The 18,866-nt window shown below is 37.0% G+C and overlaps 1 protein-coding gene across 1 annotated transcript; it reads right to left on the reverse strand.

The window, feature by feature from the left end:
• Positions 1-8,960: 8,960 nt before the first annotated feature.
• Positions 8,961-11,098, reverse strand: LOC103486445 (60S ribosomal protein L4). Its single transcript, XM_008444410.3, has 2 exons — positions 9,939-11,098; positions 8,961-9,337 (listed from the first exon to the last, which is right to left on the reverse strand). The coding sequence occupies exons 1-2, from the start codon at positions 11,040-11,042 to the stop codon at positions 9,224-9,226; spliced, it is 1,218 nt and encodes a 405-aa protein (XP_008442632.1). The 5' UTR covers positions 11,043-11,098; the 3' UTR covers positions 8,961-9,223.
• Between the last annotated feature and the right edge of the window lie 7,768 nt (positions 11,099-18,866).

The raw sequence follows: 18,866 nt of genomic DNA on the forward strand, positions 1-18,866 counted from the left end.
TTTACTCCTTTTAGTTTAGTTTTGTTTTTCTTTGTTTATTTTTATTTCATTTTCATTTTTTTTTCTTCCTGTCCTTTCTTTTTTTTTAACTTTTTTTTTTGTTTTTTTTTGTTTTTGTTTTTTTTTTTAGAAAAAGTTTTCTTTTCTCTCTTTTTTTTTAAATCGTTTTGTTCTAACATTTTTTTTTCAAGTTTTTTTTTTAGTTACTTTCTTTTTAAAACTTTTTTTTTTCTTGTTTTTTTTTTCTCTCTCTTTTTTTTTATGCGGCAGATGTAGTTCTTTTTTTTTTTTTCTTTTTTCTTTTTTTATCGTTTTCCTTTTCTTTTATTACCGTTTATCTTTTTCCATTTTTCTTTCCTTTTTTTTTATTATCTTTTTCTTGTTCTTTTTTTTTTTCATTTTTTTTTCATTTTTTTTCAATTTTTTTCTTTTTTATTATCTTTTTCTTTCTTTCTTTTTTTTTTTCTACAATTTTGTTAAAAAGAAAATTCAACCATTTTGTCCCCATTTTTCCAAACTTTTTCTTTTGCAATTTTTTTTTTTACCCCAATGTTTTTTAACAATTTTTTTTTTACTTACTTACCCTTCTTTTTCATAGGAGTGAAGCTAAACCTTTTTTTTTTTCACAAATTCTTTTTTCATACGAGTGAAGTGTGTAGATGATGCGCTTGAACAAATTTGAGGATCGAGATGCCGCTTGAACAAATTTGAGGATGGATTGCCGCTTGAACAAATTTGAGGATGATTGTTCTATCGACTACACCGCATGGAGACGATGATGATTGTTCTATCCACTACACCGCATGGAGACGAGGATGATTGTTCTATCAACTACACCGCATGGAGACGACGATGATTGTTCTATCGACTACACTGCATGGAGACGACGATGATTGTTCTATCGACTACACTGCATGGAGACGACGATGATTGTTCTATCCATTACACTGCATGGAGACGACGATGATTGTTCTATCCATTACACTGCATAGAGACGAGAGACGACGATGATTGTTCTATCGACTACACTGCATGGAGACGACGATGATTGTTCTATCGACTACACTGCATGGAGACGACGATGATTGTTCTATCGACTACACTGCATGGAGACGACGATGATTGTTCTATCGACTACACTGCATGGAGACGACGATGATTTTTCTATCGACTACACTGCATGGAGACGACGATGATTTTTCTATCGACTACACTGCATGGAGACGACGATGATTTTTCTATCGACCACACCGCATGGAGACGACGATCATTTTTCTATCGACTACACCGCATGGAGACGACGATGATTGTTCTATCGACTACACCGCATGGAGACGACGACGATTGTTCTATCGACTACACCGCATGGAGACGATGAAGATCCTCTCGGCAACATATGTGAGATGAAGATGATGATGAAGATCCTCTCGGCTGCAACATTTGTGAGATGAAGATGATGATGAAGATTCTCTCGGCTGCAACATATGTGAGATGAAGATGATGATGAAGATCCTCTCGGCTGCAACATATGTGAGATGAAGATGATGATGAAGATCCTCTCGGCTGCAACATATGTGAGATGAAGATGATGATGAAGATCCTCTCGGCTGCAACATATGTGAGATGAAGATGATGATGAAGATCCTCTCGGCTGCAACATATGTGAGATGAAGATGATGATGAAGATCCTCTCGGCTGCAACATATGTGAGATGAAGATGATGATGAAGATCCTCTCGACTGCAACATATGTGAGATGAAGATGATGATGAAGATCCTCTCAGCTGCAACATATGTGAGAAGATGAACATGCTGATGAAGATCCTCTCAGCTGCAACATATGTGAGAAGATGAACATGCTGGTGAAGATCCTCTCGGCTGCAACATATGTGAGAAGATGAAAATGATGGTGAAGATCCTCTCGGCTGCAACATATGTGAGAAGATGAAAATGAGATGATGATCCTCTCGACTGCAACATATGTGAGATGAAGATGATGATGAAGATCCTCTCAGCTGCAACATATGTGAGAAGATGAACATGCTGATGAAGATCCTCTCAGCTGCAACATATGTGAGAAGATGAACATGCTGATGAAGATCCTCTCGGCTGCAACATATGTGAGAAGATGAAAATGATGGTGAAGATCCTCTCGGCTACAACATATGTGAGGAGATGAAAATGAGATGATGATCCTCTCGACTGCAACATATGTGAGAAGATGAAAATGATGATGATGATCCTCTCGGCTGCAACATATATGAGAAGATGAAGATGATGATCCTCTCGGCTGCAACATATGTGAGAAGATGAAGATGATGATTTTCTCGGCTGCAACATTTGTGAGAAGATGAAGTTTATGATTTCCTCCACTACAACACATTGAAGATGAAGATGATGATCTTCTCTGTTGCAACACATTGAAGATGATGATGATGGTGAAGATCCTCCCAGCTGCAACATATTTGAAGGGACGACCTTCTCGACAGCAACATATTTGAGACGACGACATCCTCGGCTGCAATATATATGAGACGACGACTTTCTCGGCTACAATATACTTGAGACAAAAATCTTTTTGGCTGCAACATATTTGAGACGACGATCTTCTCGGTTGTAACATATTTGAGACGATGATCTTCTCTGCTGCAACATATTTAAGAACAACAATCTTCTCAGCTGCAACATATTTGAGGGGATGACCTTCTCAACGGCAACATATTTGAGACGACGACATCCTCGGCTACAATATATATGAGACGACGACTTTCTCGGCTACAATATACTTGAGACAAAAATCTTTTTGGCTGCAACATATTTGAGATGACGATCTTCTCGGTTGTAACATATTTGAGATGACGATCTTCTCAGCTGCAACATATTTGAGGGGACGACCTCCTCGGCGGCAACATATTTGAGACGACGACATCCTCGGCTGCAATATATATGAGACGACGACTTTCTCGGCTACAATATACTTGAGACAAAAATCTTTTTGGCTGCAACATATTTGAGATGATGAAGATGAAGATCTTCTCGGCTGCAACACATGGGAGAAGATGAAGATGAAGATCCTCTTGGGCACAACACATGGAAAGATCCTTGTCTGCAACATATCAAAGAGGAGTAGAGTTCGCTGGTCAACATTTTGGAGAAGAGGCGAAACCGCACCTTACGAAGGTAAACAATTAAACATCTCTGTTGTCACAAAAGAGGCCACAGAGGCGCTAGCTACGGTTCAAAAGAGCCTGAACGCTACACACGAAGAATTTAAGAACTTCAAGTGGAGGCTTTAACTTTGCCCCCTTTGCCCCCATTCTTTTTTTTTTTCTTTAGTTGTATTCTTGTAAATACAAGAATTTGTTGAATGGTGATGAGAATGTTCTTATTCTGGTGTGACTGCTCCTAAATTTCATTTTATACTGTTTACGCATCATTTACTATGCGCTTACATCATCACAATGAAGAATAATATTTTTTTTTTACGTGCGACTGAACTTAAAGTGAATTTTAAGCTGCCTACGTACCCTTTTTATAACATAGGGATCAAGTCATAACGTAGTTCAATTTTTTTTTTTTTTTTTTTTTTTTTTTTTTGCCATTCACCTTTTAATTTCTTGTGGGCTAGGAGCACCATGCAGTTTAGGCTCTTGCAATAAGGAGCTTTGTATATTTAACAGTTTTTATTTTCAACAAGAATTTGTTCATCTCCTTCGTTCGTAGGATTGGTGAAGATAATAAATCTTGGTTTCACAGTCAAGGAACATTCTTATTTATGTCAACAAACAACTTCCTCTTCATGCGTGACGGGGCACAACTGTGAATCTTATCGTCATCATTTTCTTCACGAAATGGTTTTGCCTTCGAAGATTTCATCTCTCTTTGTTGTTGATCATTTGTCATCTTTAGACGATCAAAAGCAGATGTTGAAGGTCGATCTTTCTTCGATGTGGAGATACTCAGCCTTTTGAAAGTTGAAGTTCGAGTGTAAATAAATGTTGGACATTGGTTTTCCTCTTCTTTCGTGGCCATACTTAATCTTTGAAAGACTGAAGATCGAGTAGTTGAAGGCTTGATACGATCAAAGACAGAGGTCCTTTGATTAATTTCATTTGAATTGTTGACTTCTTTAGAAGATCCATAATTGTTGTCGACTTCTACTATGCTGGCAGCATGGCATGCAGTGACTTCAAGTATTTCTTCTGGATGATCCTCAAGGAAACTTCTTGGGAGGAATTCTGCCAAAGTTATCGATCGTCGAAGTTGGAGGAAGTCCTCATCTTTTCCTTTTATGGGCTTAGGATTCCACATCTTCTTGTTCCTTCTTCCTTTCTTTTTATAGGAGATGCTTCCTTTTGCATACTTTTGATGGAATCGCGACTCCTTTTGAATGGAATTTGGTTGTCTCCCTTTTTGACGAGTGACTGTTATCCATCCTTCGCCATCATCTTTACCATGCGCTTCTTTATTTTGGGAGTTTATCGCCACGATCCTTTGTTGGAATAGAACAAGTATAGGTGCAGAAGTCCCAAATTAAATCAAGCTTTTTCTTTGATGATCAAGTTGTGTTAATGGCGGAACATTTGAAGTCATCTCGATCGCAACATGATTCGTCTGAGCTACTTCATCAATATCTAGCTCGATCTTCTTTTCACGAGCCAACTTTAGAATTAGCTCTTTCAACACGAAACACTTTTCAACAGGGTGACTGATGACCCGATGATACTTGCAGTAGTTAGGATCATCTACTTTTCCTGCTTGTTCTGGTCGTTTGCATTCTGGCAGTTGAATAAGTTGGTTCTCTAGCAACTGCTCTAACATGTCTGCAACATCAGAGTCAGGAAATGGATAAACTTTTTCCTGTCTTTCTTTAAGAGTTGACTGTCGCTTTTCATCACCATCATGCTTTCTTTCAATTTTTGTTTCTTTTCTTTTAGAGAAAGATTTCAAAGGAGTTGCATGAACAACCATTGACTCTTTTATGACACTATTTGCAATCTTTTTAGTGTCATCAAGTTCATTCTTGTCACTCCTCGATTTTGGAATCAAGAAATCTTTTGCTCCTCTATTGGCGATACTCAATTCCATATCATGGGCACGAGTCGCCAACTCTTCGAACGTGCGAGGTTTTATTCCCTGTAAAATATAAAGAAGTCCCCAATGCATGCCTTGGGTGCACATCTCCACTGCAGACAGTTCGGTGAGTCGATCCTTACAGTCAAGACTCAGAGCTCTCCATCGGTTGATGTAGTCGATGACTAGTTCTCCCTTTTGTTGTCTTGTGTTTGTCAACTCCATCATGCTGACGATACGTCGGGTGCTATAGAAACGGTTGAGAAAGTCCCTCTCAAGTTGCTCCCAATTATCGATGGATTCGGGCTCCAGATCGATGTACCAGTCGAAGGCATTTCCTTTGAGAGTTCGAACGAACTGTTTGACCAATAAATCTCCTCGCGTACCAGCAGTTTCACATGTTTCGATGAAGTGAGCAACATGTTGTTTTGGGTTGCCTTTTCCATCAAACTGTTGGAACTTGGGAGGTTGGTATCCATTCGGCATTTTGAGATTGTCGATCCTCTTCGTATATGGTTTGGAGTACAAGGAGAAAGTTTGAGCAGGTCCACCATATTGCGTTTTGATGGAGCTTGCGATCATCTCTTGCAGCTGTTGGACAGACAACGATGCGATTGAGGTCGAATTTTGTGGTTGACTTTCTTGCATAACTGCCTTCCCTTTGTCAGTATTCTTGACAGTATGTTTATGACTTGATTCAGCAGCATCACAACTTTCAATGTGATTCTTTAGAAATGCAATCTCATAATCCCTTTCTTCCACCACCTTCATGAGCATGTTCACCTTCTTTTCAAGCTCTGCCATTCTATTTTCACTTGTATCCACGTTAGTTACCATAACTGACATTATATTTGGCTGTGGAACCTCCTCGTTTGAGCACTCAGACAACGAGTTGTGTTCATCAACCGCAGGATTCTCTTTGATTACAATTCCACCTTTTGGTGGCTTAGAGATTTGCTCCCAAATATTCTTTGCAACTTCAAAAGGAGGCATATCTTCGGATGATTGAATCTCCCTTGAGCGGCTACGGGTGTTTGGCCGTTTGCCGATGTCACTGAGAGCTTTGGAAGTGTTGCCTTGAGATGTCATGATTTTCTTTGGATGTTCTTTGAAAAGAGAAAGAGATGAAAGGTAGAGATGGTCCCACTGGGCGTGCCAAATTGTTCGCACGAGATTTCAGGAGAAATTTAATTCGTGGAATCGAACTTTGTATTGATTTATGTATTGCGGATACAATCTCTAATATTTACTCCTTTGATTCTTTCTCTCGAATACAAAAAGTAAAATTTAAAACTTCGTGGTCTTTGATCTTCAAGAAGTTGTAACTACAAGTCAATTCAAGCTTCAATCTTCTGGAATTCAAGGAAAGTTTGATCTTCCAAGTCTTCGATCTTTCAGAAGGTTGATTTTTGAGGTTGATGATAACTTGCACGTCTTGAGAGTCTTCAGAAGTTTTTGTCTTCAATTCTTCAGAGCTTCGATTCTTCTCTTCAATCAAAGGTCCCCCTTTGATGAATGAGAAGGTCTCTATTTATAGAGAATCTCGATGGGCTTAAGGTGGGCTTGGGCCCATTTGCTTGTTGGGCGGGCTTAGGCCTGGGCCCATCTGCTTGTTGGGTTTGGGCTTGAACCCATCTGCTTGTTGGGCTTGAGCTTGGACCTGTTTTCTTGACAGGCTTAGGCTCGGACCCATTTGCTCGATCGGTTTGGGCTTGGATCCATTTGCTTGGTGGGCTCGAACTCGACCCACTTATTTGCGCAAGCTCGGGTCCATTATTTCTTTGGCCCAATTTTTTTTAGGGCCTTGAACTAGGTTGGGTATGAGAAAACTTGACTACCTAAATCCAATCAAATTATAATTATCTCAATTTTGCTGTGATGACGTGGCGTGATTTAATTGGTCAAAATTTCCTGTTCAACAATATATATAATACATATCATATAAATATAGAAAGTATAAAATTGAGAAGAATTGAATTCCTAAACCTATACTAAGTTTGCAGATAAATATAATGATGCATCAAGTACTGGTGATAGCGACTATAAATCATCTAGCTAATTAATTTATGACAAAAGAAATTAAGCAACATTTTCTAGAAAGAAAATAAATAAGAAAAATTGAGACAATAAATTAAATATGAAATTTTATTCTTAAAATGATGATGATGATGAAAATAAAATTAAGAAGTTGAAAAAAACGTGCTTTTTATGAAGAGGAATGCAGAATGGTGTACGGTAAGGTCGATAGGAATTTAATGTTAATAGCCTTTTTGTGGTACAAAAAAAATTATAAGATTGTCATTGACAAAATGGACGTGTCAAATACTTTAGATCCAATATTTCATGAATTTAATTTGTCATGATTTAGGATGGCAATGTATTCAAACAAAACAAAATTACACTTTGTATTTTTCAGTTATGTTTCTGCCTTTTGGTACCAAAATTCAGAAACTTATTTGGATTTAAATAATTATTCAAAATAAACAATATATCTATGAACTTTAAAATTAATAGAAATGGTCGAGATTTTGAACAGGTCATAAAATGTTAGTTTATTTTATAAATAAATGATTATTTTATATAGGATCAAATTTGATATTAATGTTTGGGCTTTAAGTCCAATTAAGTCGAAAAAAAGGAAAGTTTCATTTGACCCAAACGGACATAGTTGAGTCCAATAGTGAGGTTATGAAACATCTCTTCTACATAAGCAAAAAACAATCACTCTAACTCCCTATTCTTTACCAACATCCACTAACTTAGCGCGTTCTCGAATAATTAGACAATTTTTTCCTAGTTGGTACCCAATTGTGATTTAAGATATCAATAAAGTTGATAGCCACTGCATTAGCAGTCACCTTCCCTCTAGTCTAAACCTGTCCCAGTTGAAATTGGAACCCCAACTTCCCACTTGCAATATCAAATTATGTAAACTTGTAATAGTTCTCCCACAATACTCGTAGATAATTGCACCATTCCTCCTAAATTTTGTTGCAAAATCTTCTTAAAAAGGAAACAAATGTATTTTAATCCTAACATAAGATTTTGAAAAGGTTCCTTCCAGAAAGAAAAACTTTAAAAAAATATACTATCGGTCCTCAACACTGATAACTTCTGAATTAGAGATGATGATCATTTTCGACAACGAATAAATACATCGATTTCGATGCTCAACTTTTTTTAGTATCTAGTTTCTTTTTAAAATTTGGTGTATTTTGCTTAAAAACAAAAAATCTAATTTAATAAAGTTACCTTTTTTAGGGCTGGAGATATTAAAATATCTTGGACTGAACTATGAAAGTCGATAGCAAGCATACACTAATATGATGGTAGTATTAATATGGAAGAATATCGAAGAAGTGAATAGTGAAAAAGAGAAAGGAAGATTATGAAGAAAAAAAATTCGTAATCTTTTCCAAAATGTGAGATTTTGTTATATTAACAATTGTTTTAAAATATTGTAATAACTATAATTGCAAATATTCCTTAAAAAAAAATGCTCATCCTTCATCAACCTTGCCCGATCAATTTTTTATCCATAAAAGCTAAAGCTTACACCACAACATCGTTATTTACTCAAAAAAACACTAACAAGCTTTCCTTGTAAAATTTCATTAAGATTACTTATAAAAGTAATTCTATCCATTTCAAGATATTTGTTTATTGTAACATGAACATATTATTGATCTTTAAACAAACCAACAACCATCAGAATTAGTCTATGCCCTGATGGTATAGATATTATACTATAAATTCAGAAACCCTCAAATAGCATGAAAATTCGATTTAATGCAGTACAAAGTTATCAAAATAAAAAAATAAAAAAAAACAATGGGTTCAAAATTTAAATATAAGATTAGAAGTGTAAACCTCAGTGCAAATTACTGATACCAAAAAACTAAACTGATTTTCCTAAAGCTCTTGAGATGTTCAATTTCATTTCCAAAAGTAAATACTCTTCCACCACCAAGACAAGAAAGGAGGCAAAAAAGGAGGAAACGCTCAAGCTCGTGATTCCATTGTGTGTAATATTGACTATTCCTCGACCTAATTTCCTCCATGACACAAAACAAGAAAAGGAGCAACAACAGCATACAAAATTTAATTAACAAACTAAGGTCTATGAAAATATCAAAGGAGGAGAAAGGAAATCACTGTGAGACACCAAGCCACTTGGAGAAGTTATCGAACTCGGTGTAATCGCTATCTGAAATCATTGTCTGGTACCATGCTTTGCCTGCTGCCTTTACTGCTGCAGCGTCCTCCTGAAAACAAAATGCCCTCATAGGTCAATAGGGGTCGCAATATCACACATATCAAACAATAGAAGAAAGTAACCACCCAAGCTACTTAAAGCTATAGTATTAAATCTCCAGAGACGCCAATATTTCCATGATTCATGGGTTCATCCATGTAAGGTGTGAATCAACATTTCGATAAATTTAGAACCTGGAAATCTCCCATGACATCAAAATTTTAATCCTACCTTATAGCAATCAGTTCAATTCAAAGTAAAGAATGAACCACCAATTCAAAAATGGTTCAACACTGTCTATGAGAAACAGATGATATGTATCAGTTAAAGAAGAGGGGTTTGCTAAGAAATTTCGGAAGAACGGGAACTAAAACCTTGACAGCATCTATTTCTCTTCTATGCCATACTATAGAATCTAACAAACAGAACAATATGGTTCCAAAACAGTTAAAAACGGCGCCACAAAGGTAAGAATGTATAAACCATCCTAGAGTTCAATGCAATTTTAACATCTCCCTACATCAGAATAATAAATCGCATTTCATACTATTTGTAACCAACCACACAGTAATAAAGAAGACAGAATTAACAAAGGCAAATTTTAGAGATACCTTCGGGATGCTCCTCTTCTTGTCAAGCTTTTCCTTCTTAGCTTTCACGCGCTGTGCCTCAGCCAATAAAGACATTCTCCTTGCAGTCTTAGCATATGGGTTAAGCTTCAACATGGCGTTAAGGTTCTTGAGGGGGTTCTTCTTCAATGAAGGTCTCTTCACACCCTTCTTGATGGGTTTAACAACAGATTGAACCTCATCGGAATTGATGATTCTAGCCAAATCAGCATTGACCATTTTCGCCCTTGGAAGAACGTAACCCTTCTTCTTCTCAGAAGACTTCTCAAACGACCCATAAATGGAATCAAGCTTCTCAAAAGCAGTTTTGGTCCAGATAACAAATCTTCCAAGATGACCTCCAGGAGCCAACTTCAAAAGATTCAACCTCTCAACATTCACAATATCGATACCCGGAATGTTACGGAAGGCCTTGACAAGCTTGGCACCTTCAGTACCATAAACAATCAACGGACCCTTTCGTGAAATGTAACGACGGTTCCTCATCTTACCCTTTCCAGTACGAATGGCATGACTGTCCTTCGCTTTCTCAGCATCAGGAAAAGCACCGACCTGCTTCAACACCTTAATGGCGGAAGAGGTCTTTTCGATACCCTCAGCGGAGTCGCTAATCACAAGCGGCAATTCCGGAACAGACTCGATCCGGTGGCCACGAGCCAAAACCAAAGAAGGAACAGCAGAAGCAGCAATGGCAGAAACAACAGCGTACCTCTTCTGATTTACGTTGATCTTTCTGTGCCATCGGCGCCAGATCTTAGTCGGAGCAAACATACGACCTCCACGACACATGTTTCCGAAAGCTCCTTGACCAGCACGGTGAGTACCGCCACCAGGAACACGAGGGATACGCGAAACAGCTCGTCCAGTACCCCATGACTCGGCGGAAGTTTGATGACCTGCGCGCTTGCTTACGGCATAGGGTTGGCGACTGTTCTTCGAAATGTTGGAGTGGACGAAGCTGACGATGTCAGGACGGATAGAAGCTTTCATGACATCGGGAAGTGGCACCGTCGGAGAGGAATCGGTGGCCATGTCGCCTTCGAGAGTTTGAACGGCGACCAAAGGGCGAGCGGCGGCGGCGGCCATTTTGGGGCGAGTGAATGCGGAGAAACTAGGGTTTTCACTCTGTAGGAAGGAGAAAGTGATATAAATGATCAATTTATAGATAGGTTTTTAAATCCAGTCTAATGCTTTTGGGCCGGGCTCATAGGAAATGGTCCGAGGGTTAGCCTTGGCCCGATAGCGTGCTGATCCAAGGTAACCATCGGAAGATTTGTTATTTGGATCGTTTCATAATTATTTGGTCCATCTGGTAACTACTTTTTCGTTTCTTTTTCTCTGTCTTTTTTTAATTCTGTTTCTAAATTTATGTTTAATAAATAACAAAAGTTTTGTATTTTTTCATTTTCACTTTTCCAAAAAAAAAAAATGAATTAGTTATCCAAAACACATTTTTTAAAAAATTAAAAATCATAAATCATAAACAAAAAATGAATAAGTTACCAAATCGAACTCTTTGCTGCATTTTTCCTTCTTAAATTAAGACTACAGATGTTTCCTTCTTCTATAAGATTTTATGTTTTCGTTGTTCATTCTTTATCGTGTTTTTTAAAAATAAGTCAAATTTTTGTAAATTATAAAAAAAAAAATTTGTTTTGTAATCATTTGTTTTATTTAGCTTTTGAAATTATAAGAAATAGACCTAAATTTATTGCATTGTGATGTATTTTTAAGCAATGTTTTCAAAATCCAAAATAAAAATTTGAAGGAAAAGATTTAGAGGGTGTTTGGGGTTAGGGTTTGGGCTGTGGGGTTAGGTTAGCCCAACCCTAACCCCCGTTTGGGCCCAATGTTAAGGAAACCCTAGTTTTAGGGTTTCCTTAACACGATTTCACTCTTCCCCTTTGAACGGCGATACGCGTGTTCGTGAATCCGGTTTCGTCCTTCAGCGCAATCCGTCTTCGATTTTTCCTTCAAACCGATTTCATTTCGTCCTTCAGCGCAATCCGTCTTCGATTTTTCCTTCAAACCGATTTCATCTTCTTCTCAACCCTTCTTCCTCGATATTTTTTCCTTTTTCTTTCTTTCTGTGATCTCCCTCATGGAAACCATGTTTCGTTTCGTCTTCTCCCTCAAGTTTTCTAGGGTTTGTGTTCGTTCATCGAATGTCCGGTCGATTTTGGTTTTTTTCGTTTCATCCTTTAATCCATTCGTTCGTTTCGTCTTCTCCCTCAAGTTTTCTATGGTTTGTGTTCGTTCTCTTTTGTCCGGTCGATTTTGGTTTTTTCCGTTTCATCCTTTAATCCATTCGATCGTTTCGTCTTCTCCCTCAACTTTTCTAGGGTTTCTGTTCCTTCTCTTTTGTCCGGTCGATTTTGGTTTTTTCCGTTTCATCCTTTAATCCATCGTTCCTTTCGTCTTCTCCCTCAACCTTTAATCCATTCTGCCCTTGCGTTTTCACGATGAAACCGGATTTCGTTACGCCGAATCTCTCTCTAAATCTCTCTCATCCGTCTCTCTCACTCCGAAAGGGCTTCTGTGTTCGTTGAAATCGACGAATTCGATGGCTCCGAACACGATTTCCTTTTTGGAATCGTGGGTTTTGGCTCTTTCAAACCTCCTTACCGCCGTGGTTCGTTTATGCTCTCGGGTCCTTCGATTGGCAATAGGACAGATTCTTCACTCTGCCATTGGAGCTTGGTAAGGAGGTTTGGAGTTCTCAATCCACTTTTTTTTTAAAGCCGATGATGAGTTCGAATTTGTGCTGAATTGTTCTGTATTGTTTACCAATGTGTTATGTGTTCTGTATTGTTTACCTATGTCTTGTGTGTTCTGTATTGTTTACCTATGTCTTGTGTGTTCTGTATTGTTTATCTTTGTGTTGTCTGTTCTCTATTGTTTACCTATGTATTCTGTGTTCTGAATTTTTTACCTATGTTTTATTTTTTAATGAATGTATGTAGTTCCGGCCATGATGAGTTCGAATTTGTGTAATACTGAATTTGCAATTCTTGTCTTCTCTGTATTCTTATCAATTTTCTTACAATTGTTGTTTTTTTTTACAATTGTTTTATTATTACCTCTCTGTGTACAATTGTTTCATTTTAAAATTTGTTACATTCTTTTTCAATTCTTGTATTGTTCTCTATATGTATTCTTTGTATTCTTTTGCCATGTCTTATTGCTTTACTGTTGTCTCTTCCATGTCTTTTTAGTGTATGAATTTGACTTCACATTTGGTTACAAAATTTATTTCACTATTCTATTCTGTTTTATTGTTCTGTTCATTTACTTCCATTTACTTTAATTTACAAAAATTGGTTTGTCTGTATTGTTACATTGTTAATTTATTTCTCTGTATTCTTTCTGTCCAGTGTTGTCTCTTCTTCCTTTCTGTCCAGTGTTGTCTCTTCTTCCTTTCTGTCCAGTGTTGTCTCTTCTTCCTTTTTGTCCAGTGTTGTCTCTTCTTCCTTTTTGTCCAGTGTTGTCTCTTATTCCTTTCTGTCCAGTGTTGTCTCTTCCATGTTTTTGTAGGGTATGGTTTTGGTATAGGTTTCAGTATATAGCCTTTGACTATGCTATGCTTTATGTCAGTTGTAGCAGAGAGATAGGGCCTGTATTTTATTGATAGTTGGCTGTACTTTGCTATTTTGGTCTTTATATTTTTGTTGACCTCCCTCCAAGTCCTATCAACTTGCCCCATCTTTCCCCTATATATTGCCACATTTCCTCTTTTGATTCACTGCATTCTTCTTCTTTACTGTTACCATGTATCTTTTGTACCCTCTATGTGCTTATAACTTATCTTTTGTATTCATTACCGTTACCATGTAGGTTGTCTCTTCCATGTCTTTTTAGTGTATGGTTTTTGCGATATGTTTTCTATACATTTCTGTCCTTTATTTCTTTTTCTATAACTATGATGGAATTCCATTCATTATTTTGAATGGAATCAAAACTCTGAGGCTACTAAATTAAAATCAATCTTATTTTTACGGTTTCCCGATTGAATCTTCATTTGGAGTTTAATTTTTCGTCCTAAAAAGGTATGTATATTTAATTTTTTTTTCATACGTTTTTTATTGTGTTTTAATTACAAATAATAATCATATTCTTCTCTTATGTAGGACGTTGCGACGAAGGAGTTCGAAATTATTTGAAGAGGTACTCTTGTAATAGCCGTTTGTAGGCTTTGATAATGTATTTTATTTTTGTTCATTTTTTTTCCGGTTTTGTATAATTTTATAATTAACATTTTGTATATAGAACATTCGGGTTAATTTTGTTACATAATGTATCCTTTTAATTTTCTGTTTTTTAACAATTTTTTTCTATATAGTAATAAAGTTTGTACAAATGTGTTTGAAGCTTTGAAAATTTAGTACACACGTTCCAAAGTTTAATCACATTTTTTGTTTTAATAATTTAGTCCAAAGCGTTTTAAACATAAATTCTAACTTTTATTTTTCTACCAACAAATAATTAAAAAGTCTAATAAAAACTATTGTATATACAATTGAGAGTTCGTGGCCTTATAAAAAGATTTGCAAGTTGTAAGACCTAATAAAATGGACATAGGTTGAGAAAATAGAGATACAAAAACTCTCCAAGGAAAATGTATTTATTTCTTTCATAAAAAAACATAAATGATATATTATTTATTTCACTTCAAATATTTGGTATTTTGTTAATTTATATTTGAAGATCAAATATTGAGATTAGTAATTATGAGCAATATAGAAGTCATAAAAAAATTCATATACATTCTAAATAATTTATAATTAGTTAAAAATATTCTCTTCATCTAAAAATTAAAAATTTAGTTAAAAAATATATATATATTGAAAATAGGTTTTTTTCTAAAAAGAAAAAAGAAAATAGGTTATGTAGCATATTGTGACATTAAAGAAAGAAAATAAATGTTGGTGATTTTCAAACATTTTTCCTATTCTCCATTCTAATGTTCTTAAGCCTCATTTAATACCAATTTTTATATTTAATTTAAAACTAATGAAACTTCAACTATTTCTAAAGTTATTTTATTCTCACACATTTGTATGAAATTGTATTTTAACCACAAACTTATTAATATGTTTTCACCATATACTTTTTTCTTTTATTTTAACCTTCTTTATGTTTTGTTGAATTTTTTTTTTCAACAAATTTCATTTCTATTTTTAAAATACTTATTTTAGAACTAAAATAGATTGTAAAAATTGTTGAAATAACCTTCTTTATTGTTCGGTTTTCAATGTTCTCGTCAGTCATAATCTAATTTTTTTTGTTCTATGTTTATAGTTTTACTAAATATGGATATTACTAAGTTTACATATCTTTTCACAATATATCGATATTGTACTAATTTAAATAGTACATGTTTTTAGGGAACTTTACATACATTGTAATGGATGAACAAACACTTATTGGAGTTCTAACTGCATTCACGTTGGCCCAACGTCAGATTTTACTAACGTTGGAGCTATTAATGAACAACAATAAGCGTCTCCCACATACACCGCCCGATACACGCCATAGAATTAGGGAGCTTGCTTACTTTCGCATGATACACAAGTCAGATCTTGTGTGTCGGCAAAGCACGCGGATGGATAGGCGAACATTCGCAATTCTATGCCATTTACTTAGAAATGTCGCTGGTCTTTCTTCAACTGAAATTGTCGATGTTGAGGAAATGGTAGCAATGTTCTTGCACGTCCTCGCTCATGACGTGAAGAACCGCGTCATACAACGAGAATTTGTACGCTCCGGTGAGACAGTATCTCGACATTTCAACATTGTATTGTTGGCTGTTCTTCGACTGTACGAGGAGTTGATAAAGAGACCTGTTCCGGTAACAAGTAACTGCAATGATCAACGTTGGAAGTGTTTCGAGGTGGGCATCGTAGAAGTTCACTATAATTGACCTTTAGGTACATCGCAGTTAATTCATCGTGTTTCTTTCAACCTGCAGAACTGCCTTGGCGCGTTAGACGGGACGTACATAAAGGTGAACGTCCCCGCAGGAGATCGGCCTACTTTCAGAACGCGTAAGGGGGAAATTGCCACAAACGTTCTTGGGGTCTGTGACACGAAAGGGGATTTCGTTTATGTCCTCGCCGGTTGGGAAGGATCTGCAGCAGACTCGCGGATCCTACGTGATGCGATTTCACGAGAAAATGGACTACAAGTGCCAAAGGGTATATCTTGTTTATAATAAAACACCGTCGCTTCCTACTTACCTATTTAAAGTTCATAAACAAACCATTTAATAACAGGATATTATTATGTGTGCGATGCTGGATATCCAAACGCGGAGGGGTTTCTCGCCCCGTACAGAGGCCAGCGGTACCATTTGCAAGAGTGGCGTGGTGCTGCAAATGCGCCAACAAATGCAAAGGAGTACTTCAACATGAAGCACTCCTCCGCAAGGAATGTTATTGAGCGCGCGTTCGGTGTTCTAAAGGGTCGTTGGGCCATTCTTCGTGGAAAGTCGTACTATCCCCTGCAAGTCCAGTGTCGCACCATTCTAGCATGTGCCTTGCTTCACAATTTGATCAACAGGGAAATGACATATTGCGACGACGTTGAGGACGAGGACGAGGGGGACTCCACGTACGCAACGACCACCGCTTCAGAAGACATTCAGTACATTGAGACAACAAACGAGTGGTCTCAGTGGCGCGACGACCTAGCCGCATCGATGTTCACCGATGTTCAACGCTTAGCTAAGACAAATTTAGATAACAAGTTTTTTATGACTTCGTCGCAATTCTATCGTGTCTAACATGTACTGTAAAAACTAATATGGCATGTTGCATATGTATTGTACGCGTGCCATAATTTGTATCATGCCTATTTTATTTTGGAGTTTAATGGTGAAATTACTTATGTACTGCATGTATTTTTTCTAATTTCTGATTCTCAGTATGTTAACCTCAAATCGTGCCCCGAGACATGTTTGGACGAGGGAGGAGGAGGGGACTCTTGTGGAATGTTGAATGGAGCTAGTGTCAATGGGGGGATGGAAATCAGATAATGGTACATTCCGCCCAGGATACCTTGCGCAGTTGGTACACATGATGGCAGAGAAACTACCTGGATGTCAGGTACGAGCAACAACTGTAATTGATTGTAGGATCAAGACATTGAAGCGAACGTTCCAGGCCATTGCCGAAATGCGGGGCCCAACGTGCAGTGGCTTTGGGTGGAACGATGAAGAGAAATGTATCGTTGCGGAGAAGGAATTATTTGATAATTAGGTTAGGGTATGGAATATAATTTAAACGTGACACAACGTTCACAATTTACATTTAGTAAACAATTTTTCAATTAGTACTCATACGTCATATTTTTTTGTTGCCCGCAGTCGCATCCTGCAGCGAAAGGACTCCTGAACAAACCATTCCCGTATTACGACGAGCTTACATATGTATTTGGTCGCGATAGGGCGACCGGTCGGTTCGCTGAGACATTCGCGGACGTGGGGTCTAACGAGCCAGGTGGCGGATATGACAGATTTGATATGGGGGATGGAAACGAGGACTTCCCGTCCGTGTACAGCCAGGGAGTTGACATCTCGCAGGACGATGTACGTGCATCCCGACCTTCTCGCGCTTCAGAGGGTAGGACCGGATCAAGTGGATCGAAGAGGAAGAGGGGAAGTCAGCGAGACTTCGAGCTTGAAGCGATACATCTGGCGCTCGACCAAACAAACGAGCAACTCAGGCAGATTGCGGAGTGGCCAACACGCAACCTTGCAAATGACAACCACGTGCGCACGGAATTTTTCCGCATATTGCGTGAGATGCCAGAACTTACGAGTTTGGATAGGGCGTTATTGCAAAGGCATCTTTTGTCTCGTATGGACGACCTTCGGGGTTTCGTACTCATGCCTGAGGATGAAAGAGAGGGATTCTGTAGAGTCCTCCTACGAGACATAGAGAGATAGTTTCTGTTTGTAGTGACCTGTGTTGCTTATTATTTCCTTACGTTTTCTCTGTATCATGTTGACTATTTATGCATTTTCTATTGTCAAAAACTTCTTTTCTTCATTGGTAATGTTTATTTTAAATGAAAGAAAATAGTCACAATTTTCCAAAAGCGTTATAACGGCTATTTATATAGGTTTAAAATTGGATGACTTCGCTATCGCCGATTAGAAATATTGAATAATTTTTTTATCTTTATAAAAAATTAATTGTAATAAATTTATCACAATATGTTCACAAATTTATTTTAATTTGGGCAACTGTATGTATTAATTTAATAACATTACACATACAACAAATAAAATAGGAGAATAAGACGGACTCGAGGATTTCGTAAAAAAATATGCAATAATTTTTTTATGATATTTACAATTTAATTTAAAAATATTATACCACATAAAAAATTAATTAACCAAACCCATTTAACAATTATCCAAAATAAAATTTATAACAAAATCCACATAAACCTACCCACCTAACCCTTCCCCCAAACACATTTTATCATAAAATTCCCATAAAACTACCCACCTAACCCTTCCCCCAAACACATTTTATCATAAAATCCCCATTAAACTACCCACCTAACCCTTCCCCCAAACACATCTTATCATAAAATCCCCATTAATCCTCCCCACCTAACCCTTCCCCCAAACAAATTTTATCATAAAATCCCCATTAACTCTTCCCATCTAACCCTTACCCCAAACACATATTATCATAAAACTACCTTTTTAAACCCTTCCCCCAAACAAGGGTTATGATAAAACTAGGTTTAACTTAACACTAGTTTTATCTTAACACTAACCCTTCCCTAAATCAACCCTTCCCCCAAACGCACCCTTAGTTTTTAAAAACTTGTCTTCATTTTTAAATTTGGGCTAAAAAGTCCATGATAAGGATTGAAATATGATAAACTTAATTTTAA

The sequence above is a fragment of the Cucumis melo genome, chromosome 4 (assembly GCF_025177605.1).
Source record: "Cucumis melo cultivar AY chromosome 4, USDA_Cmelo_AY_1.0, whole genome shotgun sequence".
Taxonomy (NCBI): Eukaryota; Viridiplantae; Streptophyta; class Magnoliopsida; order Cucurbitales; family Cucurbitaceae; genus Cucumis; species Cucumis melo.